Source organism: Chlamydotis macqueenii, chromosome 19, assembly GCF_036417535.1.
Source record: "Chlamydotis macqueenii isolate bChlMac1 chromosome 19, bChlMac1.mat, whole genome shotgun sequence".
Classification (NCBI taxonomy): domain Eukaryota; kingdom Metazoa; phylum Chordata; class Aves; order Otidiformes; family Otididae; genus Chlamydotis; species Chlamydotis macqueenii.
Genome location: NC_141574.1, coordinates 3,746,778 through 3,769,511, shown reverse-complemented (window position 1 = coordinate 3,769,511; position 22,734 = coordinate 3,746,778). Strand labels below are relative to the sequence as shown.

The 22,734-nt window shown below is 37.5% G+C and overlaps 3 protein-coding genes across 16 annotated transcripts in view; 2 read left to right on the top strand and 1 right to left on the bottom strand.

Moving 5' to 3' along the window:
* Positions 1 to 20,674, top strand: part of RPS6KB1 (ribosomal protein S6 kinase B1) — a 27,717-nt gene extending 7,043 nt beyond the window's left edge. The window contains exons 7-19 of one of the 10 annotated variants that reach the window (XR_015260621.1): positions 431 to 531; positions 1,468 to 1,558; positions 1,750 to 1,840; positions 2,148 to 2,255; positions 2,550 to 2,612; positions 3,441 to 3,518; positions 5,133 to 5,240; positions 5,839 to 5,951; positions 6,526 to 7,756; positions 10,303 to 10,364; positions 10,742 to 10,877; positions 11,340 to 11,425; positions 15,487 to 15,546. Coding sequence is in view for 1 of the 10 variants with exons in the window: in XM_086762965.1 (XP_086619091.1) it covers positions 431 to 531; positions 1,468 to 1,558; positions 1,750 to 1,840; positions 2,148 to 2,255; positions 2,550 to 2,612; positions 3,441 to 3,518; positions 5,133 to 5,240; positions 5,839 to 5,951; positions 6,526 to 6,763 (991 nt within the window). In the remaining 9 variants the exon portion in view is untranslated. Of the gene's footprint in view, positions 1 to 430; positions 532 to 1,467; positions 1,559 to 1,749; positions 1,841 to 2,147; positions 2,256 to 2,549; positions 2,613 to 3,440; positions 3,519 to 5,132; positions 5,241 to 5,838; positions 5,952 to 6,525; positions 9,862 to 10,240; positions 11,011 to 11,339; positions 11,426 to 13,208; positions 13,579 to 15,486; positions 15,547 to 20,541 lie in introns of those variants that run through there. The other 9 variants (XR_015260628.1, XR_015260622.1, XR_015260626.1 and 6 more) reach the window with 9 other exon arrangements.
* RNFT1 (ring finger protein, transmembrane 1) overlaps positions 1 to 22,734 on the bottom strand; it is a 29,047-nt gene that overhangs the window by 6,024 nt on the left and 289 nt on the right. The window contains exons 2-9 of one of the 2 annotated variants that reach the window (XM_086762966.1): positions 20,508 to 20,925; positions 20,106 to 20,182; positions 19,386 to 19,486; positions 18,594 to 18,747; positions 16,734 to 16,892; positions 15,825 to 15,890; positions 14,860 to 14,961; positions 13,719 to 14,672 (exon numbers count right to left, since the gene is read on the bottom strand). In XM_086762966.1, the coding sequence (XP_086619092.1) occupies positions 14,538 to 14,672; positions 14,860 to 14,961; positions 15,825 to 15,890; positions 16,734 to 16,892; positions 18,594 to 18,747; positions 19,386 to 19,486; positions 20,106 to 20,182; positions 20,508 to 20,880 (1,167 nt within the window). In that variant the 5' untranslated portion in view covers positions 20,881 to 20,925 and the 3' untranslated portion in view covers positions 13,719 to 14,537. Of the gene's footprint in view, positions 1 to 13,718; positions 14,673 to 14,859; positions 14,962 to 15,824; positions 15,891 to 16,733; positions 16,893 to 18,593; positions 18,748 to 19,385; positions 19,487 to 20,105; positions 20,183 to 20,507; positions 20,926 to 22,734 lie in introns of those variants that run through there. The other variant, XM_086762967.1, reaches the window with a different exon arrangement.
* LOC147598314 (uncharacterized) overlaps positions 20,758 to 22,734 on the top strand; it is an 18,622-nt gene continuing 16,645 nt past the window's right edge. For all 4 annotated transcript variants that reach the window (XR_015260632.1, XR_015260630.1, XR_015260631.1 and 1 more), the window contains exons 1-2: positions 20,758 to 20,881; positions 21,199 to 21,425. Coding sequence is in view for 1 of the 4 variants with exons in the window: in XM_086762968.1 (XP_086619094.1) it covers positions 21,379 to 21,425 (47 nt within the window). In the remaining 3 variants the exon portion in view is untranslated. The remainder of the gene's footprint in view (positions 20,882 to 21,198; positions 21,426 to 22,734) is intronic.

Genomic DNA, 22,734 nt, shown 5'->3' with positions numbered 1-22,734 from the left:
CTATGGGGCATTCACCTATGGGGCTGTAATACTGTTCCCCAGATAGCACTCTAGGGATAACTCTATGCAGTTAACCTCCTTAGCTGCATTTTTTTTTCTTCAACTTTGCCATCTAGGTGTGGTACTACATCTTGATTGAAGCATAATTTAACCACTAACTAGTAAATTCATATGCCTCCAAATATATTCATGATAAGATAGCTACTGAAGAGGTAAACCTAATGCTAGTGGTGTAATTTTGTAGTTCGTCCTGGCATCTGTATGCCTTTTGGCAAACCAACCTCAAAGGCATCACTGTTTCTCTCATTTATTCTCTCATACACTTCTAATGATACTTTCAAGGAACTGTTGCTGTGTACATAATAGTCTTAGTGCTTAAGATGGTTTGCGTGATTGAATATTTCTAATTTTGTGGCATGTTTCCTTTCAGCTTTTACTTGGCAGAAATCTCAATGGCACTGGGGCACTTGCATCAAAAAGGAATCATCTATCGTGATCTGAAGCCAGAAAATATCATGCTTAATCATCAAGGTAGAAATACTTTAACAGTTATGTTGCCAGTCATTTGAAAACAATTCTTCAAAGGTCACAACACTTCACTCTTATGTGAATTTCCTTAGAACAATGGCATGTTTATTATCACTCTTGGTACAGCTGAAGAATTGCTTGCCCTTAAACGTGGTTTCTTCACATTTAACAGCAAGCTCCCAAGTTCTGTGTATATAGACAGAAGCATTTTTTGAATGGTTGACTTGCTATTTCTATGGGTCTGGAATTTCTCTTCTACTGTGTCACTGTAATGTACAGAAGTACATGTGTCTTCAGTGTAGTATCAGTAACATTTCAGTCAATGGGGATGACTGAAGATGTTAGAAAAGGCAATTTAGGTAGGATGCCAAATCATCTGTAGCTGAAATTACTTACCTAGCTGTCGACGCTTTACCTGACAGTAGCAGCAATTCCTGAATGCAGTTACATTGGCTGTAGGACGCTGATTAGTCTGGCAATCTGTACAACCCGGTATTTTCACGTTACCTTAAACAACTTATTGAGGTAGTCTAAGTCTTTGTAGTGAATTGTCTGGGGCACTTCACAATTCGTTTAAGGTTGTTCTCTGAACTTTGAAGCAAGAAGTAAAATTCAGTAGCCTACTTTCTTATCTGAATGATACTCTACAATCTTTATATTTAAATACATTTGTCTATATGTGAATAAGTTTTGGTAGCTTGTCTTGTTTCTCTTCAAGTGGCAACACTTTTCTTATGCACGTGTAATGCAGAGGTTTTATCTGTAAGTGTGATTACCTCATTCTGTTTTATAGCTGTATTGCTTTGTCAGACCCTTGAAGGTATCTGGAAGTAGTTCAGGGTTATTACATATCCATGTTAAAAGTTCCTGGTTTTTAAATGTTATTTATACAAACATCAGAATTCTGGCAAGTTCTAAATTTTATATATTTAATTTCAGGTCACGTAAAATTGACTGACTTCGGATTATGTAAAGAATCTATACATGATGGAACAGTCACACACACATTCTGTGGAACAATTGAATACATGTGAGCTGCATGATGAAATAGAAAAGTATTACTCTGGTCTGGGGGTAATGGCTAAATTTTGCCCTTTTTTAAGTTCAGTCACTTAGGGAGGTTTTACTTGATAAATGTGATTTTGTCTGAAAACTAGTAGTCAGCTACTACAAGTTAAGCTTGTTAAAATATTTTTGTATTTTCAATTTTTCTGATTCTAGGGCCCCTGAAATCTTGATGAGGAGTGGGCATAATCGTGCTGTGGACTGGTGGAGTTTGGGGGCATTAATGTATGACATGCTGACTGGAGCAGTAGGTGCACAGTTATAATTGCATGTATTTCTCTTCGTAGCTGTTGTAGTTACCTGTATTCTAATTCAGATGCACGTATAAATATATATGTATTTCTAATGTACAGACTGCAAGTAAGAAAATAACTAAAATGCAGCTACACTTGTGGTGACTACAGTCATGAGCTGCTCTCATCCAAACAGTTATTTGGCAATGCCGTTTGCAGTAATTTTATCAGCTTTATAAACTACTGAAGTGAGTTCTGTGTACACAAATAAGAGACCTGAACAAGTCCTGTTTTTCCTCCCATTACAATGGTGCTTTCTAGCCTCCTTTCACTGGGGAGAACAGAAAGAAAACAATTGACAAGATTCTCAAGTGTAAACTCAACTTGCCTCCCTACCTCACACAAGAAGCCAGAGATCTGCTTAAAAAGGTAGAATTTTAATGAATGTCAGTACTACCGTGTATGTAGAAAATAGAAATACAATGATACCACTATGGCTGTTCAATTCATGCTTGTTTTACTACTACTAAGTCAGTTTTGGTTTTGCGTGGTACAGGAAGTGATCTTCCTTGAAAATACAATTGTTTTCTAACTATTGCAGATTTTCTGATTGTTCTGTATTCATTCAGCATGGTATTTATTCAAATTATGATTCATGTCAAAACTAGTCTAGTCATAACAGCATAACTAATTTTTCTTTTTTGTATGTTATTTCTCCTTAAGCTGCTAAAAAGAAATGCTGCCTCACGTCTAGGAGCTGGTCCTGGAGATGCTGGAGAAGTTCAGGTAACTTCCGCTTAACTTGAGAATTCTTAAATTACCTCACTGAAAATAAAAGCTTTGCGGGTACATCAAGGAAGGAGAGTATGTCTACCTTGAAGTGTAATGAGCAAAAAGGCAGTCACGCTTCACAGCTGATCAAAATGTGAATGCTTTAAAGCTTAACAAAAGCAGCTGTCTACCTGTTTGATAATTTGAGATTTGGAAAATAACTTTTATTCTTTAGCTCTGTCTTCCAGGAGATCTTTTGCACTAGCTGCACAATGCTGATTGTACAGTCAACCATATAAACGATGATACCTTAGCAGTCTGATGAAAAACCTGCCAGCCCTTGCATTTAGTGCAGCTCTTTGAAAGGAAAAGTGGTGTTAGTTTGCATTCAGTGTTACACAGCTAAAATTTAAGGCAGAGGTCTAGTTCCTAGTGTTTCAGCTTGACTTTTTTTTGTGGCGAGATTAGCAATGTACTAGAGTCCTCCATATTTCACAGTTCTGATAATCTGTCATTCATACAGTGTTTTTTAAGTTTTTTTTTTTTTTTTTAGATATCTAACTTTTAAAGTTGAAAAATGTAGAAGTATTTTGCATGTAAACTGGCTTTTTCTAATACTTTCAAGGAAAACATGATAGGGACATAGATTGTCTGACTGGAAATATGATATCAATTTTCAGCTCTTCCAGCTACCCTGATGTAGTGCTGCAGAATATATTACACTAGATCCATGTATGATTTTGGAAAGAAAGACTGAAAATAGCATGCTTATTAATTCTTAAATTTCTGTGGTTTATACCCAGAAGGTGGATTATGACTCTGTGCTATTGCTAACTCTTGTAGGCTCACCCGTTCTTCAGACACATTAACTGGGATGAGCTGTTGGCACGAAAAGTGGAACCTCCTTTTAAACCCTTATTGGTATGTACTCAGAATGCTGTGAGATATTCCTCAGATGCCTTTAGGAAAGGTCTTAATGTGGAATCTAAAACTTGTAAACATTCACTCTTACAAAGGAGTGCCATTGATTTCTGGTACTTTAATGAAATGCATCAACCTAGGTTACTGGTTCTCAGATTCACTCTTGTCAAATTAAAGAAAGAAACTACCTGATGCAGACTTTTTTTTTCTGAGAACAGATGCTGTATCAACATTTTAAAAAACCTCTTTATTTCAAGTCTCTACACAGTATGAAATACTGTCTGTCATGAGCATGCTGTTCTATCTTTTTACTCTGTGGTCATGGTACTCATCTGTCACTGGAATAGAATCTTGCTTTTTTATGTGAAAAGGTTGCAAAAAATCATCTAAGAGCTAATTTATCCTTCTGTTAAATCTCCTAGAGGAAGAAGGTTCTGATTTAGTTTTAATTCCTCCTGCTTCTAATCTGTAGGTTAAACAGACTTGCAAGTGCAGTTATCTCTGAATTTCTACTTCTAAACATTATACAGTAAGTCAGTACTTAGTTGAAACTAAGATGATAAATAGTTGCCAGGCAAAAGTAAATAAAGTAATCTAATTAAGCATTTTGTATGTTTGCTTTTTAATATTTACAATGCACCTTGTGCATTATAGTCAGTAATTAAAGTTTACTTCAAACTAGTGATGTGATGAGTAAGTTTGTTATCCTATCTTACATTTTGATCATGTGGCGTGTCTGTCTTCTGTCTTTTTTCCCCTCTGGGTGCAATTAGCTACGGCAGTATGCGTACTGCCATCCCAATACTTCCCAACTACTAAAAATCTCACTTTAAACTGACTTAGGCATCACTAATGTTGAGCATACTGCAGCATGGGGACTCAGACCTTTTTTTTTTTCCTCACCATTTGAATGAAATTCAGAATGAAATAAGACTGATACTTCCAAATGAATTACCTGAAGACAGTTTTGGGTTTTTGTATTATTAGCAGATTTTATGAGTTACTTGTACAAACCAGATGGGTTTTGAATATGTGCTTCCATGGTTGCATGAAGGCAATGAATACATACTGCCTTTTCAGTTATGCTTAGGAATGAGAGAGGGGATCTTGGAATTATGTCTGTTGTTCTTTGAATGAATTAAACAATATTCTTCAGAGTCACTTATCACAGAGTTGTCATCTGTCCCTCACAGGATAAACACTTCTGTATCTGCAAAAATGGGATGAAATTATCTGGAGAGGCTTCCAAAAACTAGTAGTTGCAACTCTACTGGTAGTGACAAGGGCTAAACTGCAAAAAACTGGCATTGTATTTCTAGAAGATTTTGTGTGTAATTTTGAGATTTTTTTTTTTTAAAGGCATCTTTTTAATTTGTGTTCCTTTTTGATCCATAATTTTTGCCCCTCCCCCTTGCCTTTATTTCTCAGTGTCAGTGCCCATAGTGACCTCCCACGGGCAGCAACAGGATTCCGACACCACTCCAGGGTTTTACTACAGCAGAGCTCTGCCAAAAACCTATGGAATGAACTCCATCCAGAGGCTACACTGATCACCGCTAAGCCATTTGGTTGATATCTGTAATATAAACCCTTAATCATTTTGTTTTTGCAAAGCAATCTGAAGAGGATGTGAGCCAGTTTGATTCAAAGTTTACACGTCAGACACCTGTTGATAGCCCAGATGACTCTACTCTCAGTGAAAGTGCCAACCAGGTCTTTCTGGTAAGTGAGCCAGGAGCGAGTGGGTAACTCTGGAGAGGTACGTTGTGTTACTTGGAAGCAGTAGGGCATTTCAGGTAAATTAATTCTATTGAATATTAACACCTGATACTTGAAGCAAACTGTCATTATTTTATACACACATTCTGCAACAAGTTTGAAATGTTTAAGGGCTTTGAAATACTTAGTTTGATTATTGCTGACTTTTCTTTGTATAGATAAAACAGCCAACAAATGTTGCTTACTTTGTGAAATGTCAGCATTCCAATTCATGGTTGCGTTATGAACCCTGGACATGTGATTGCTTTCGTAGCCATGCAGGGAGAACAATGTCTGTTCCGTAGATCAAAATTAATTAAATTGAGCATGCCTGTGGGAATCTGTGATCTGAGTAGAGATACCTGAGGTGTGCAGGCACCCAGGTGAAGAATTCACTGAGGTCCTGCTCTTTGCTTCAGGAAGTCAGTAGTAGTTCATATACCTACGTTTACTCTCCTTTTTATAATTTTCATTTACTATTTCATGCCAATCGTAACTGCACATGTGCTCAAAAATGTAAATCTTGCCTATAAGTTACAGTGCATTCATTCCTGTTTTGCAGGGTTTTACGTATGTGGCTCCATCTGTACTTGAAAGCGTAAAAGAGAAATTTTCTTTTGAACCAAAAATTCGATCACCTCGCAGATTCATAGGCAGCCCTAGGACACCAGTCAGGTATCTCTTTTCTGGTTTTTCCCCTTGTTTTGTAATACGCTTTTTGGCACGTAGTTGAAACAGATCTGCACTAGAAATAAAAGATGCAGCCTTTCTTCTCAGTAAGCCCATCACTTCCATTAAAAGCGCAGCATCAATCCTCTTTTACAAACCACATTATTAGAGACAAATCTATGGTGCTGGCAGTACAAGAAGTACTAATTTGCCTACTATTCAGTGCAGATAGAGCCTCACAGTCTGATGACTTGAGTACCCCATTCCTCTAGAAGTGTTTCAGAGCATCCTAAGAACTTAAGTGCTGTTAAATGATCATGTTATTACAGAAAACTCCTTCTGCAATCATCTAGAAATACATCCTGACCTCTCAAATGAGAGAACTTTACTTTTCAAGAAACCGTGGTAGAAGCTAGACACGGAAACTCTCAAACTTCTGGAAGCGGAAGGAGGAACTATAAATGCTTCTCAATAGGCATTTGAGATAAGCTTTCTGCAGAGTAAAGGACATACCTTGGTGCTGTGTATATCTTCATCTCTGATTTTTTTTTTTTTTTTTTTTTTATTTCTTGTTTTAAAGCCCTGTAAAGTTTTCCCCTGGGGAATTCTGGGGAAGAGGTGCTTCTGCCAGCGCATCAAATACTCAGACACCTGTGGAATATCCAATGGAGACAAGCGGAATAGAACAAATGGATGTAACAGTCTGTGGAGAGGCCTCAGCACCACTTCCGATCCGGCAACCAAACTCTGGGCCGTATAAAAAACAAGCTTTTCCCATGATTTCCAAACGACCAGAGCACTTGCGCATGAATCTATGACAACACCATTTTTTTAAGCCTTTGAAGGTGGAAAACAAAGAACGGACATAAGCCCACTTGAAGCTGAAATATGAGGGCTTGTATGGTTTACTTTTAAAAAGTGACAGTATCAAAGAGTCAGTCATTGCACAGAGTGACTTGGAAAGCAAAGAAAAAAGGATTTTTTTTTTTTTTCTGTCAATCAATGGTGCATAAAAAACTTTAGAAAATGGTATTGCAGAACTCTAGGCACATCATCTAACTGATTCGCAGTGACATCTTCTCACCTTATCAAGGATTTTTCAGCTTGAAAGCTTGAAACTGACAGTATTAAGGGTCAGGATGTTGCTTCAGAATCACTGGTCTAGTCGTGAATGTGTCGAGGAGGGTTAGCCCTTTCACTAGGCAAAGTATGAAATGCCTATATGCTTGCATCTGAGGAATAATTAGCATGCAAGCTTGGTTAAGCTGTTTCCTACAATGGGGTGGAATCAAAGATGAAAGATAAAATTAATTGGTATTTCACGTTCAAAACATAATGAGTTTTTATATATATATAAAAAATATATATTTTTCAAATAGATTTTTTGATTCAGCTCATTATGTAAAGTATCCCAAAATTAAAAATGCAAAATAATTGGTTGCTGTGAAGAAAGCAAAGGCTCTAGTTCTGATTCTTCTCCTCATGAAACAACAAGACAATAAGCAAATCACTCAATTACCAGCTTGGCAATGTGGGGTGGGAGAGAACTGTTTCACTTGCTTACCCAGCTGAAATACCTGTTCCTGCAAAGACAAATGGATCTAATCAGATGGCAATGCTGCTATGTTCTAGGCTTAACTGGAAGCCATGGGCTCACATACGTGTCCTGCTTATTTCATTCTTGTCCTCAGCAGACATTTCACTGGGAAACATCACTTTTGTGTACGCTAGTCACTTAGACGGAGACAACTGAATACGTTCAGATTCTTACCCATATAAAAGATCAGAAAAAAAGTGCATCGGAATACAAGGTCAGTAGAAACGTATAGGAAATACCACAGGAAACAGATATAAATTCTACATAGCATAAGGAAATAAACCTTTTTGTAACCAGTGGGTAAGAATTTGAGGATTTTTTTCTTTTTTAAATTTTGCTTATGGGAGTTCCCTGCCATTATACCCATTATACATTTCTAAATTTCTCAACATTTTTTTTCTATGCTGGGGCAATAAATTTGCTGATTGTATGAGAAAAGTGTTAAATGGCCTTTCAGTGAACGTCTTCCACAGTGGGTCAGAACTTTAGCAACTTAATTTAGGAAACATGTTCTAAGACACTATTTATGTTTTTGAAATTGTCACAATCTGTACAAATGACTTACAGGTACAAAGAATAAAATAAAGGTAACTTTACCTTACTTAAATACTTCCTGCCTTAAAGAAAGCATTTCCATGAACATAGCTGGTGAAAGGGTTAATATCTGCAGAGCTTTACACTAGTTAGAGTGTGTATGGTGTGTGCGTGTGTGTGTATATGATCATGCAACTGCATACAAGTCCTGTCACTTTTTGCCTGCCACACGTTGCATTATCTTTAGTCAAACTGTGCAAAGTCTACTTCTAGTGTTTCACAACAGTAGGGATTTTTTTATAGATTCTGCTTACTCTGTGTATACTGAATCTTTTTGAGCCATAGGATCCAAGCCATAAAACTCTCTAAGCATGTTAAATCCAATCAGAGTGCTGTTATCTAAAATTTGCAAGTCAGAAGGATTCAGCGATATCTTGTTGATACTGACAACAAACCAACAAAAAAGATGGTTATTATTGAGCAAAATTAGTGGTTTTTTTTTCTTCCTGATAAGCCTTTTGTTGGAAAATTTCATTTTTTTAGTTTTATAAGGAAAATCAAGTTACCTTATAGTGACACAAATGGTATGAGAAGATTGCCATTTTTCACTTGGTAATAGGGCCGCCGACACGTTGTGAAACAGAAATCAAAGTGCTCATGTGTGTTTGTATTATGCATATTTGCAAATACGCAACACTTCAAGCAGTGCCTCTCTGTGCCACTTGTTAACATAGGTTACCTAACGTGTTTACTGCCTATAAAGGAACTTAGTTTAAAAAAAATAATAATAATAATTTTTTGAGGCAGATCTCTCTTGGTCCTAGTTACAGCTAACAGTTGCTTTTTGGTTGGCTGGATATAGTTGTCCAGTAGAATTGGTTTAATATGGCTGGCAAGAATGGCAAGAGTTGTTTGTCTGAGGTCACTGATTAATTACAGATACAATTCATCGGTTTAAAAATTAAATTTCATGTACTGTCAATGTTTCATCCCATAGACTATATAAGTTTAATTCCCTACCATAACTGTGAAACTTTTGGAGTGTGACTCAGACAGCAAGCACACACTATGCAATATGGTTTATCCTGTATTTATTTGTAAAAATATCAGACATAGATCCTCTATATATATATAATAGTGTCAAAATTACTAGTCATGAACTAAGGGGAGTGGAGTTCTAGCTCCTGTCTGGCTATTTCAGATAAGTGCAGAATGCATTGAATATTGGAGAGCTTAACAAGTGCTTTCTTTTGTTCATTTAAAAATGTCTTAAATTTTTCATTAGAGTATAGAATCTTATTTTTTTTATTTTGTACAAGCTGCGCTTTTTTAATTATAATCACTGAAAAATTCACTATAATTTGATTTTATAGGATTTTTGTAGCATTACAAAAATATAGTAAAACTGAGGTTAATACCTGTTGTGGCTAACCATATAAAAGTATTAAATCTTAAACTTGAACAGAAGTCATATTTTTTTTTACTAGATGTTAAATAGGGGACTACTTTGTTCTGCAGGTCATTATCACAAAAGGTTTATAGGTCAGCTGTGTTACCAGCAGTTTTTCTTTTCCCATTTGATGCAGAAACTATTCTGGTATAAGATACTCAGAATTTCATAATTTTTCTCTGTGGGAGTGATGCATACATTTGATGCCATTCGTGTACTAAATTGTAATTTTGGGAATGCTGGAAAAATTCCTACCAAGACTGTCTTAATTGTGCCATCCTGACATTTGAATGTCATCCTGGTATTAGCTCATAATAAAAGATAAAAATAAATGAGTCAATTGTTCTTTTGAATATTCCCCAACCTTTTTTTTTTGTCTTGCTATCTCAAAGCTGAACTGCTGGAGAAAATTTAATATTTGGCTCCATTCTAACTATACAGTGGATGTTTACTTTGGGTCTATTCTCTTTTTAATATTACCTCCCAACCTGCTCTCACTGTTTATCAAAAAATGCATGACACATTGAGGGAGAGTACTATTGTGCTTGGGACAGATGCTTGGGTTCTGGTTGGTTTTTCTGGAATTCTGTCTCTACAGCAGGACAGTTAACGTTACATTTTCCCAGTTTAGAGGGAAATCCTCTACCTTAAGGGATAAAGGAGGAGGAGACGTTATTAAGAACAAGGCAAATTACTTAAATATTCTTCCTGCAGATCCTTGATGATACACTGTATGCAGTTCAATATATGAACTTCTACAGATTGTTCTCTTCTAGATTAACTGGGCTTTGTAGCTGTCTTCAAGAAACAAACTCGAGCTGCCTTGGTAGAAATAAAGGTAATGCCTGTTCCGTTTTTCATCTTTCAATTTACTGGAACTAAATATATTCAACCACTGAATAAGATGGATGTGAATAGCAATTAAATGCAAATTTAAACATATGCTAATCCAAGTGACCTATATTTTTGTTTGTTTTTTAAGGAAGTAGGTAAGCCCTAAGTATAACTGTGGATCTAAATCACTATCTGTTATGACAGCTTTGGAGGGAAAGGGAGGGAGGAGGAACTCCACTGAGAACTTAAAGGACCTGACAGATGCTAGTTCTGATTGGTCTGTGTTAACAAGGGCTGGTAGGTTCACCTAGATTCTTGGGCTCTTAAAAAGTGGCTGTTGATTGCCATTTGTCACCCTCTTCTCTATTCTGTCTCCTGCAGAGTCAGACGTGTGCTGGGTGTCTGTGTGTGTGGAAAGCAGGGCAGCTGCCTTGGCCTGAGTGGGCTTGATAAGGAAGAGCTGCATCTTAATAGCATGATGCTGACAAGTGTATCGGAGAGGATGTCGCTCATGGATGTAAGTTACTCACTTTTTTTCGTCTGTAACTAAGATGAGAATGACTTAGTTCATTTATGAAATGTAAATCTAAACTGGCTGATCAAAATCTCTTTTTAGTTATTTAGTTTTTAATAAACTGTGTTTGATAATATTACTGAGTCTGGATAATTTTCACTGGATCTTAAAGGAAAAAAAACATCAACAGAGAGAGAGAATAAAAGACAAATTGTTCCCTGGTCCTATCTGTGGCCAATATCCACTCTTATTCTAGTAAGGTGGGGTTACTGCTATGTGGTAGACAAAGACTAAAGGATCAGCAACACTCCAGGGCTGACTTAAAGCACCGACACCATGTTTTGTCGTGCTCCATAAAATGGTCTTAGTGAGCTATACAGGCCAGAAGACGCTGTCAAGTTCTTGTGTTAATTTTTTTTCTTAACCACAAGTGCAGTGCTTCTACATTAGTTTCATATTTTTCAGTATTAATGCTGGCCATGCATACAGTTCTTGATGCCTTAATTCCGCAATGTACAATAGCTGTCTCAGATATTGAACTACTTGTTGAGGTAAGTTTATAAATAATTTTGTTCTGTAGCAAAAGAATATTTAGTTCAGGTTAATTTCTTTCAACTTTCTCTGCATAATCTGAATGTAGATGTGTAAAGCAGCATGTTTCTTGATCTGTAACTACCTTCCTAGTTCATCTTAAGTTTGCCAGTCCAAGCTATTGGTCCTGACAAACCACTTCAGCATTGTCGTGACCGTGCTTCTGCCAGATCGTGCGCATCAGCTGGCACCAGCAGGAGGGTCGCTGCAGGCTTTTGCTCCCAGACAGCATCCATGCAACAACTCGTGTGTTGTCCTTTTGCACGGTGTGAAAGCACCGTGCCAGGGCCGTGTAACTTGTCTCATGGAACTGCAAGCATCCTTCTCACTCTTCCTTGCTGCATAAGCAACAGGGCTGCTATTTACTCTTCTTAGGGATAAGGCAGTAAGAATGTATACTTGTTTTTCAGATCTTTTCCCTTAGGCAGCAGGGTAGTGGCTCAGCTTTCAGGACAATTGTTTGTATTAAGCTGCTGCTGGAGCATCTCAGAATTGGTACCTTCCCAGTTAATATTGCAGGAATGGACTAGGTGATTTAGACCTATTGTTCTAAAAAGATTTTTGAAAGTCTGTCACAGAATACTGGAATTTGATGAACGGCTACCTCTTACTGGTAGGCAATTAACTTAATCAATAGTCAAGTATTAGGAAGTGCATTTCCTTGCTGTAACACCATGTCCAACTCTAATTTAGCTTACGTTTTCTCTGAGAGGATTTTTAAGTTAAAAAGTGATTAAGCTGTTGGTATTAGCATTTCAAGAAAAGCTAATCCCAAGATAAGTTACCATTTCTATGTTGCCCGGTATTTTAGAAAGGGTTGGTTATTACACCTTCCCTTCTAAACTGAGTATTTGGCTTAATCATGCATTTTACTCACATAAGCAAAGCTTATGCCACTTACTGACTAAGTTAAATATAGCACTCAAATTGTCTACACAGGACTCACACAATATCTGTATGAAGGAAAAAAAAAAACCAACCTTAAAACACTCTAGCTTAAGCTGTATGTTCATTATTAAGTCTGGGAAATACGATTGTGCAACAGAGTGAGCTGCCAAAATATCTGTGGGCCCATCAGAGATTCCAAATCCAACCTTGAGCTCCCCCTGGTCTTTTTTTGTTCCTTGACTGATTCAGTTCTTGTCCCTCTCTCAAGGGAAGTTCTGTTGCAGCAGCAGTCTGAGTATCAGCACAGATGAAATGTAAATAGCAAACAGTTCTGATCTTGTATGAACTTCAAGTGCAAGCTAAGGCACAGCTAGATCTCTCTGAGGAAACAAAGAGCAGTTTGTTCTGACTACAGTGGAGGTACAGGCACAAGCCCATTACAGCATGGCTCTGGCTGCGGCCAAGCTCTCATTCTTCCCTGCCACCCTCAGGACTGCTCTAACACCCTTCAGCTGCACATTCTCCAAACTAAGTACCTCACCTGCTGCGAAAGGCTTCCATCAGAACCAGTCTCTTCTACTCCCCTAAGTTTCCAATTACAGACTTAGAAGCTTTTGCCTGTTTTCTTTAAGCTGGAGTCTTTTCCCCAAGTCACTCAGATACCATGGTGGAACAACCATAGGGCACATTTACTCTGAACTGCAGTAAACTTCAATCAAAAATACAATTAGCAAATAAATACACAGCATGCTGTAGCAAAACCCAGGTTGAACATAAAATTATACCTCTTAGAGATCTTCCATCTCACTAGAGTTTTACTCAGAATACTAAATTCCACTAGTATGACACTTTCAGCTGTACCTTTAAGGGCACTCTCCCATCATGTCCTGCCAGCCCTATAAATCTGACTGTGTCAGCTGCAACTCTGGAGTACTCAGTCACTCTGCATGGCTGTTTGAGTTGCTACATCATTCATCAAGTAAGTGTTTAACTTTTTAATTCTATTTTTTTTCACTAATTTAGAAGTTTTCTAAAGGTATTCAGTAAAGACAAACTCAATGGCAACTCAATTTAACTTTGCTGTAACAGAATAATTTCAGTGGGGTTTTTTTTCAGTCTTATCTGAATAGCAAGGTGGAAAAAGGCAAGCAGGAAAAAAAGGTGAGATTGTACTTCAGTTAGCTCTACAATTAGCATAAACGCTAGTCACAAATAAGTTGTAGTATTTGGAGGTTTTGTTTTTCAGAGATATTATTTTAACAGGAAAAGTATACCTAGCCGTGAGCTGTTGTTATGTGCTTTCATGTAAGTTCATACTGAAACAATAATGAACCTTGTTTCTTTATTCAACATGCACCAAACAAATAGATTTAAATGCATTTATTCTCTCTGATTTTTATGCATACTACAAATTGCAAATATGATATAAAATAGATTCTCCCCTGTAAGAAAATCTGGTTCCTGTTACGACAAAAATATAGTATTAAAGGTTTGTTTTAAAAATACCAACTTTATAAAATGCTAAGTAAAAAACTAACATCAGTGGTCGGTTTAGGTATTAAGCCAAAGATCCACTAGAAGCCTACAAGAACCTGAAGGGGAAACTCTTATTCTTGTGGCTTATCTCCAGGTACAGTGAGAAATAGTTGCTGTTACAGGGGCATGAGTAAGAAGTCCATTTCTCTGATCTATTGGGCTGGAATTAAAGGACTCTTACTGCCAAGTGTGACAAGTAGCTCTCATTCTCACTGTAGACCAGACTATAAAATTTTCTCATAATCTTAATAAAATTGGTAGGTCGACCCTTTGGGTTGAGTCATGTTAGAAGGATAAATACAATTTAGTACAGTCTGGAACTCTACTTAAAGTTTTAAATAAAGTGTTGAATTAAGAAGCTGTTGCAAGAAGTAATGCAGTATTTTTCAAGGATTTGATTGTTTCCTACAAGAATCACAAGAGAAGCAATGCTGGCTTTTCTGCATTCATTAAGAAAACTTACTTTTCTATACTTAAGAAGGTCAACTTAACATTTTCTGCACCGTTTAAAATAACGGAACATTTCATAGAAGCATGATCTCTAAAATTTGGAAACTCTTTCCTTGTGCCACCTACAATTTAATCTGCAGTAAACGGAAAAATCTTAGCTTGAACAAACAAAGTGTAAAATAAGTTGTTTGACATGCTTTAGAAAATCTGTAGATGCATAGATGTAGCTCCATCCTTCCACTTGTTAACATGGTCTGAAATAATAGTTCTGCAGAGTGGACACGTTTTTTCTCTATTAAACCATAAAGAGATGCATTCTTCACAAAATGTGTGCTGTAATGAAAAAAATGAGAACTTAGAGCTTCTAAGCTCCTCCATTTTTAAGATGGAATATTATTTGCATAGCCTGATTTCTAAAAATAATCAAAAGACATACACTCACTAATCTAACTGTAGTTTTGTCTACCAGTTGTTGAAAATGTTCATAGGCTTACAAAAATAATTCTGATTATTGTATTACCTGACAGATAAGCAGAATAGGCTTCTGAAATTCAGCTTGGCAGATCGAACAAATATCATCTGATTCAGCACACTGTCTCTTGCTAGCTGTCACCCCATAGTGCTGTAAAACAAGATATTTGCAGCAGATGTTAGGGGTTTTTTGGGAGGATGCCAAAACAAAACAAAAAAATACCATGACAGAAGGGAACTGGGAATAAGGGCTGATAGGTCAGGCAAATTATTCAATCCCTAATCCAACAAAATGTTGTTAAGTTCTTTAATAGTTGTCTTGGGGCCTAAAGCTTATAAGCTCCTCCTTACTGTGCTGTCTAGTTAGTATCTTGTCCCAACCACAGTTACTGGAGAAATCCGTATCAGTTTTATTTTAACAGTGACCTCCGAGCAAAACATTGTGTTGAGTTCCAATTTGATCAAGATAGCACTTAGAAAATGAGAAGTGCTTTATTATTCTTTTAGTTCAATGACACTGTGCTCCAAAATCATCTATGCATTTGTACTGCAGGAATAGCAGACTCTAAACAATACCTCTTACTACAGAGAAAGATTATCTAGAAACTTAGAGTTCTAACAGAAGTTACTTGCATGTCAATTATTTCAGTAAGCTTCAATTCTTACTCTCTTTCAGCATAAAGCTCTGCCTGCATCCAACCAATATTTGTTCCAGTTAAGAAGCAGGACAAAAAGGGTATGTTATTTCATGTACGTTTATCTGAAGAGACATGTAGAATAGATTTTTTGTTTGTTTGTTTTCTTTTATTTTTATTGTTGAGATGACAACGTAATCATGTAGTCAGGGAATTCAGACTGTGAAATGGGAGAACAAGTATACAGAGTTTACTTTAAAAATGCAGTTGTCTATTGCTAGAACAATACAAAGTAATATAAGAATGAGGTTTTTTTAAAAAAAAGTATTTTAATGTAAATTGGGTTTATTGTTTTGTCGTAAGAGAATTCAGTACTCACTGGTCGTGTACAAAATATCCGTAAGACCTGCCTGAAGTTTCTCAATTGTCCAAAAAAGCTCAAAAGCTGAAATGGGAAAGAAAACCTGAGTTATGTTTAATATTTTTCTCCGTGAACTAAAAAGCTTCTAAGCTTCTGTGCAGATTCCCGCGCTAGAAGTCTCACTGCTAGTTTGATGATGGCAGGAACAGAAGCTAAGCTATAGTTCAGACTGACTCTGCTTTAGTTGCTTAATATGTAACCAAGCTAAGAATTTAGCCTGAAGGTTTTTTCCCAGTAGGTGTCTGTTCTTTAAAAGAAAAAGTGTTAAGGTTCTGAAATGAAGCATTGAAGTGCAAATATACCAGTATTATTACCATATATGAAGTAGTCTTTAGACTTGTAATTAGGATACCTTAGCATTATGAAGTATTTTTTGTGATCAAAGCCAAACTCGTACCGAGTCTGGTTACATTTGGGGCAGCTTAGCTCTTTGGTGAAGGAGACAGCCAGTATGAACACTTTTGTTTAAGTTGTTTAGCATTACACAGGATACTCCAGCAAAGAGAAAATCTAGTTTCCTGGAAAATGCTGATTCTTTTAGCCATTAATTTTACCTTTATTTTTGCAAGCTGTCTTGTTCAATATCTGGTAATAGTCTGATCAATGTCTGTTGCGAGGGGACCTATAACAACGGTGTTCTTTGCTACGCAACCTCAACCCATTCCCAGAACAGGTGCAGGAAAAAAGACGTAGTGGCCTGAGCCAGTATTCCTATCAGTTTTGAAAGGCTGTATCAATTAAACTGAAGCATTGATGTGCAAGTCAGTTCAAGCACAGGAGAACACTCAGAAATGAGTTGGTTTGTGTGCCTCTAACCCTCCAGTGATAACTGCAAAATACTTTGAGAGGAATATGAAGCTTACATACTTTTAGGATGAGGTAGAGAAGGCCCAGCAATATCCCAAGGGTCGATCCTAGTACACTGTCCAGCTCCCCATAGCCAATAAGATAACGGAACCAAACTGGTATGGGGACAAACATACGGTAATACTGGCAGAGTTCTTCTAACAGCATGTACCAGTAGCCCTAAGCAAGACATGCAAAAGAATCGCTCAAGATTTAAAACACAAAGGATTTTTAAAATATAAAGAAAAGATGCATAGTTATTCTTTTGAGTAACTTGCTCTCATAATATCTTGAAACAACTAAATATGAAGTAGGAAAAAGAATGAAGTCCGGATGATGTGTCTGACCACAACTGTACAAATACCCATAACAAAACTGATTGCTGTACTGCTGAAAGTCAAGTTAACAGGCTAAAATAGGATGGCTCTGTCAGATGCCTACCTACTTGACAATGCTATCAGATTTAATTTCATAAGCATTAAAAAATAAAAGTTAAATGAAAAAATAAAATAAGACAAATTTGGTCACATACATCAGCTTGTCATTAACAGAGTAGTGTCCTGCATTCAGGATTAAAAAATGAGAGTAAGGCCCATTCTTTTATTAACAAACATAAATCACAAACTGTTTTCCTGTAAACATTATTTCATGCCTGTGTAAGAAGCCTTATCTTGTGATAATTAACTCCTGTACAAGGTAGGGTGATAAGAAAATGGTGGTGCTAGAGGGAGAAAGTAGTATAGAGTAGCTGGACTGAACAGGTAAACAGAGCTCAGTGACACTCTAAAAATTACTGAATACAAAGCACAAGTGTCCTGCACAGGGCACTGTGTGTGCATGTATAATAATAAATATTTAGCTTAGCTCTTACTTTATTTCCTTAAGCTTGTCTTTAAAACTGGGTTTATAACAGGGAAGAATTACTCTTTCTATAACATACACTGGATAATGCCATGTTTTGCCACTATTGACCAAATTCCCTCTTTAATTTAGCCAGTTTAGGTCACAGTCTATGTAATGGAATTTTCAACAATTATTTTTGGGTGTTGTATCACTAGTTGTTTTTTTTTTAAAAAATCTTGATTAGAAACCCGTATTTAGATAAATTGGTTGTCCCTGAGGAAAACTTTGTCCTGGTACATTTGAAAAGATAAAACCTCCCAAAACATGCTGTTCAAATGCTATAATGTATGAACTGTACCTGGGGTTTTTTTTTTTTGTATGTTTGGGTTTGTTTGTTTGTTTGGGTTTCTTTTTAAACAGAACTAGTATGACATTTTTACATGAAATTTAATTGGTTTTTTTGCATGTCTCACCTCAGGAAGCAGATGAAAATAAATACCCCACCAACCAATGTAGGGGTCTATAAAAATCACTAAACTTCACTGGTTTGAGGAATTAAGCTATCAATCAAATTCATTGATCTGACACAAATATTGCTTAAGTTTATTACCCCAAAATAATTCTGAATTTTCTTTTAAAGAGACAGAAAATACAGCTGTTTGCGTGTGCAGATCTTAAAATCTTCCCATGTCAGTTACTGTCAAGCACGTAAAAAATTTACTGTGCATCAGCTGCTCCATGCTAACTGCCTGTATACACATTCTTACATTGCAGCAAATAAAAGGTTTCTTCATCCCCCCGTTTAGAGACTGAAATAAACCTATTTATCTGATGACATAATAGAAGCAATTGTTTCAGATTAGACTGTAAACCTTTCTTAGCACCAAGCAGGGAAGAACATGAAGTTCACAGTGCAGTGGTGGATTATATACAGACCTTTAATTAAAAAGACTTTTCTTTGGATATAATTTAATAATTAGCTAATTTTACCATAAAAGAATCATCATAAGGAAGCAAAAATATAGCTTGTTTCCTTACCTTGGATTTAAAGGGCATCATAAAAGAAGGCACCAAGAGAATAAAGCACTTGAAGCCCATGAAGAGGAATTTCAGAATAAAGTCAGTGACTCCCACAATCCAAAGTACCTCCCAGAAGTTCATAAAATCCACAGTAGGGTTTAAGAAGATTAAGCTACAAAAAGAAGTATCAGAAATTACTGGAGCACCCTATTTAGAGTAAAGCATAACTAGAGATTATCACAGCAGGCTTAATTAAAAAAGGCAACCTGATTTACAGAGGAAAAATATTTGCTAAGAAAATTAACTCTTTATTGTAAATTGATCATTTATAATCTCTGACAACCTTTCCATTTTTGAACCTTCTTTCCTGTCGTCACAACCCTCATCCTCTAGTGATAGGCTTGCTTTCCCACTTTAGCAATACAACCTTTGATTGATTTACAGCCAAGGCTCTAGCTACAGAATGGGAAAGGGAAAAAAATTAAATTGGAGACATGAACTCCATAGAGTCCTAGAATGCCATATTGAGTATTCTAAAGGCAAGGTGGCAAGGTCAAAGCTAGGAATCAAACCCAGCTATGTTCCCCATGGTACAGTAGTTCCACTGAGTTGAGTATGGGGTCTAATCTTGCAAATTCCAACTTACATAAGGACAGCACCTGTTCGGTTTGGTGGAAGAGGAGGAATGGAGATTAAAATGGAAGAGAAACCAATACCACAATTAAAGAAAAACAGCAGCAGCCCAGATAAAATATTCCCAGTTAACATTTGAGTAATTTGTTATGTGAGTAGAGATGTGCCTCTACTTACCTGTAATACAGTGACTGAGAATGAAAGGTGTAATACAAGAGGAGAGATGATCCAGTTAGGTATACCAGTAACCAAGCACATTGCAACTTGGAGCACCGGTCCTGTAAGATAAAGACATATCACAGTCTTTATCTCAGGACCAATCTCTTAAATATATCTCCAGAGCACTAAGTCTCTTGCCCCGAACATAGTTACTACTAGAGGATTTTATCTTAGTGGTTTCAGGCCAAATAAAATAGAACTCAACGGAAATGTAAAGCTGTAACTTCAGTGTTTTCAATGTAACAATTTCTACGTGTATCAAGGTTTTTTTTTTCTAAAAACACAACCAAGACCCACCCCACTCTGAAGAAACAACAGATTTTCCTTTGGGAGTGAATAGAGACAGCTGAAGGTTTAAACTGTGAACTGCTATTTGATTCCACAAATACAGTTAAGAAGTTCTTCCATAAATTCAAAAAAGCTTTTATCACTTGAAGTTATTTTGATATGCAAAGTCAGAGGGGGGAAAAAACCCCACTCCTCTTGAATTTTGCAAACCTTACTTATCTGAGCAGTTCTATGCTGTACAGAAGCATTAAGACTTTACTTCCATCTTGAAACCTTGACACCTTATTATTAGGTAAATAAAACAGTATCTTCATTCATATTTCTTTCAAAAATCGATGGATAAAGGTCTTGGTTAACTTACAGAATTTTGTTGCATAGGGTGATACTTACTCTTAGAAAAACCTGATTTACTATGCTTTTGTTTGCATACATATAAGTTGTTAGCAGCCCAATTCCAAGAGAAATGCCTATTAGGAAAAAAGGGTCAGTTATACACAAGAAAATAAAAAAAAAAATACTGAAGTGGGTTAAAAAACCAGCCCCTTCTATTATGACTTTGTAATTAGAATTAATAGCTCAGACTACCAAGCCAGAATAATTAAGCATATTGTACATATGCCAGCTAAGGAAACAGAAGCCACTGAAATGTAGTTTAGTAAATCTCTCTTTCTGATGAATAAAGCAAATAAAAATAAAGCTAAAAATAAATTGAATTACATTTCAGGCATGGTTATTAGTATAGCTCTTTGGGGGAGGGTCTGTTCTCTCAATCCTTATTTTGTTATACTCTACCAATTATATGCTGCTTGATCAATTTGACACACAGAATCAAGATATACGGCAGACTTTTGTGCAGCCACTGGAGGAGGTATCTGAGCTCTGAGAGGGAGCTGCTGCTGTGTTCCTCTGCGTCTGGAGTGGAATCGTCAAGCCCCCCTGCTTCGCTGTGGGCATGTCCGTGTGAGCGACTTTGGGAACCTGGCCTTGAATGCCGAGAGCTCGCGTTTTCTCTGGCTTCTCCCAGAGCAGAGTTTAGCTGTATGCGAACATCTCCGCTGTGATGGCATGAGCTCTCTCCTGACAACCTTGCTGCGTGGGTGCTTTGAGATGAAGAGTCATCACCACTCCCTTGGATGTTGTGGAGATCACTGCAATTCGGTTGCATGGTGCGATTTTTTTTTTCTGGTCCAGATTCTTGCTATTTTGTCTCCTAGAGCGGGATATAAAAAGTCAGAGCTGAAGTAAGAGATAACTAGTTAATGAGGGGGGGGGGGGGGGGGAACAACCCACAAAAAAACCCCAAACAAACAAACTCAACACAAAAATACAATAGATTGTACTGATTGCCTGCATGAAGATTCTCCTTCTGAGAGATACTGTGTGTCTGTGTTCTGAAAGCTGGCATGCTGGGTTTGCACTCTGTCTCCACAGGGCAACTTTCTGTGTGCTTAACAAATGACTGTCTTTCTGTCAATCTGTGCAGATTTTCTGGCCTGCGGTGTACCTGGCTGCCTCAGTAAAATCTAAAGTTGCTTCAGTGCAAATCAGAACAGCAAAAGCTGCTGAATAGGAGACCAGCACTAGCTTGTACAGAAGAGATCTTAGAAGCGCTGCATAATTTCACAAAAATAGTAACAGCAGTAGGCCAAAGAAGGAGCAAACAATGATGGGAAGGAAGCAAAGAGCACATTTACATCCATCCATAAAACGGTAAGCATTTGTTCAGACAAGTCTTGTCAAAAGCCAGTGCATGCTCAAAATTGAGGGCCATTATGAGATTAACGAGATTATCCTGTCTGGGTAAGTGAGCAGAACCAGGTTAGTCCATTTTGTAAGAAGCATTTGAAAGAGCCTGGACCATATGGCCTAGGTGAAAAAAAGAAATGCAGCCAACCAGCAGGAATCTAACAGTGAGACCACCCAAATGAGGCTTTATTTCTTTCTGCTGACATCTTTCTATAGTCTTGCAGGGCAGTTTTTAACTTCCGTGTCAGTCTTTGCGTTGGTCAAATAGTGCTGAACTTCTCTGGACTGGTGTGATGTGAGAGTAAGGATTTTGGAGAATGATCTGAAGCTGGACTTGGCACAATACTGAAGAATATTACTGAAACACTGGGAATTTTGTTATAATCCTTTTTCAATAATTCTAACTCTTTTTTCTAAAGCTTAGCATATATACACAGCTAGTTTCACTGGAGATACAAAAAGGGTAAAGCAAAATTGGGTTGGCATTGCAAGAAGTTCTTATTATATTTGCACAAACCTACAATTCTTTACCCTTTAAGATGGAGATTAGATTAGAAGAGTAAATTGCTTTAATTTAAACAATATCTGAATAGGGGAACTTACTACCATTTAAAAATGCTGCTGCTACTACTGTATTTTTGTTGGCCAAAGATTACATCATACTTCAATCCTGCCAAGATCCATGTTCTATAATTTTATGCACATGAATTAAGCAAATAAACTGGAGATAGTATTGACTTGTGTGAGCAGCGTTACTCAGTGTGTCTGCTGGATGAGGCCACGAATGCTGTTTTTAAAAGGAGAGGCATAAAAAGTCTCATTAGCACTCTCCAGTTAGTGGTTTAGGGCCTGCTTCTGCCAGAACTGACAGCTCGGTGTTTAAAAATGAGCGAGCGATCCCATTGTTCGAGTAGTGCAGCTTCCCTGGGCGCTCTGCCTAACAAACTTTCACATAACTAAGTTATTAAATGGGATTTCAAAGCGTAAGAAATGCGCACGCAGCCGACGGCTTCCAGGAATTTTTTTTCCCTTCTAACGAGATACAATAAGCTTTCCGTCGAAGGCTCCTCTCCTCCACCGTTCCCCTCTCTTCCCGGCCGCTGCCTCCCACCGCGCTCGCGGAGGCGGCTTCGCGCCGCTCCTCGCTCCCGCCGCCCGCTGGGCCTCGCCCGCTCCCCTGGCGGGGCCGCGCCGCCCCTCGGCTCCGCCGCCAGCCCCTCGGAGAATGCCGCTGAGGGCCGAGCGGGGGGCAGCGCCGGGGGGGCCCCGCCGG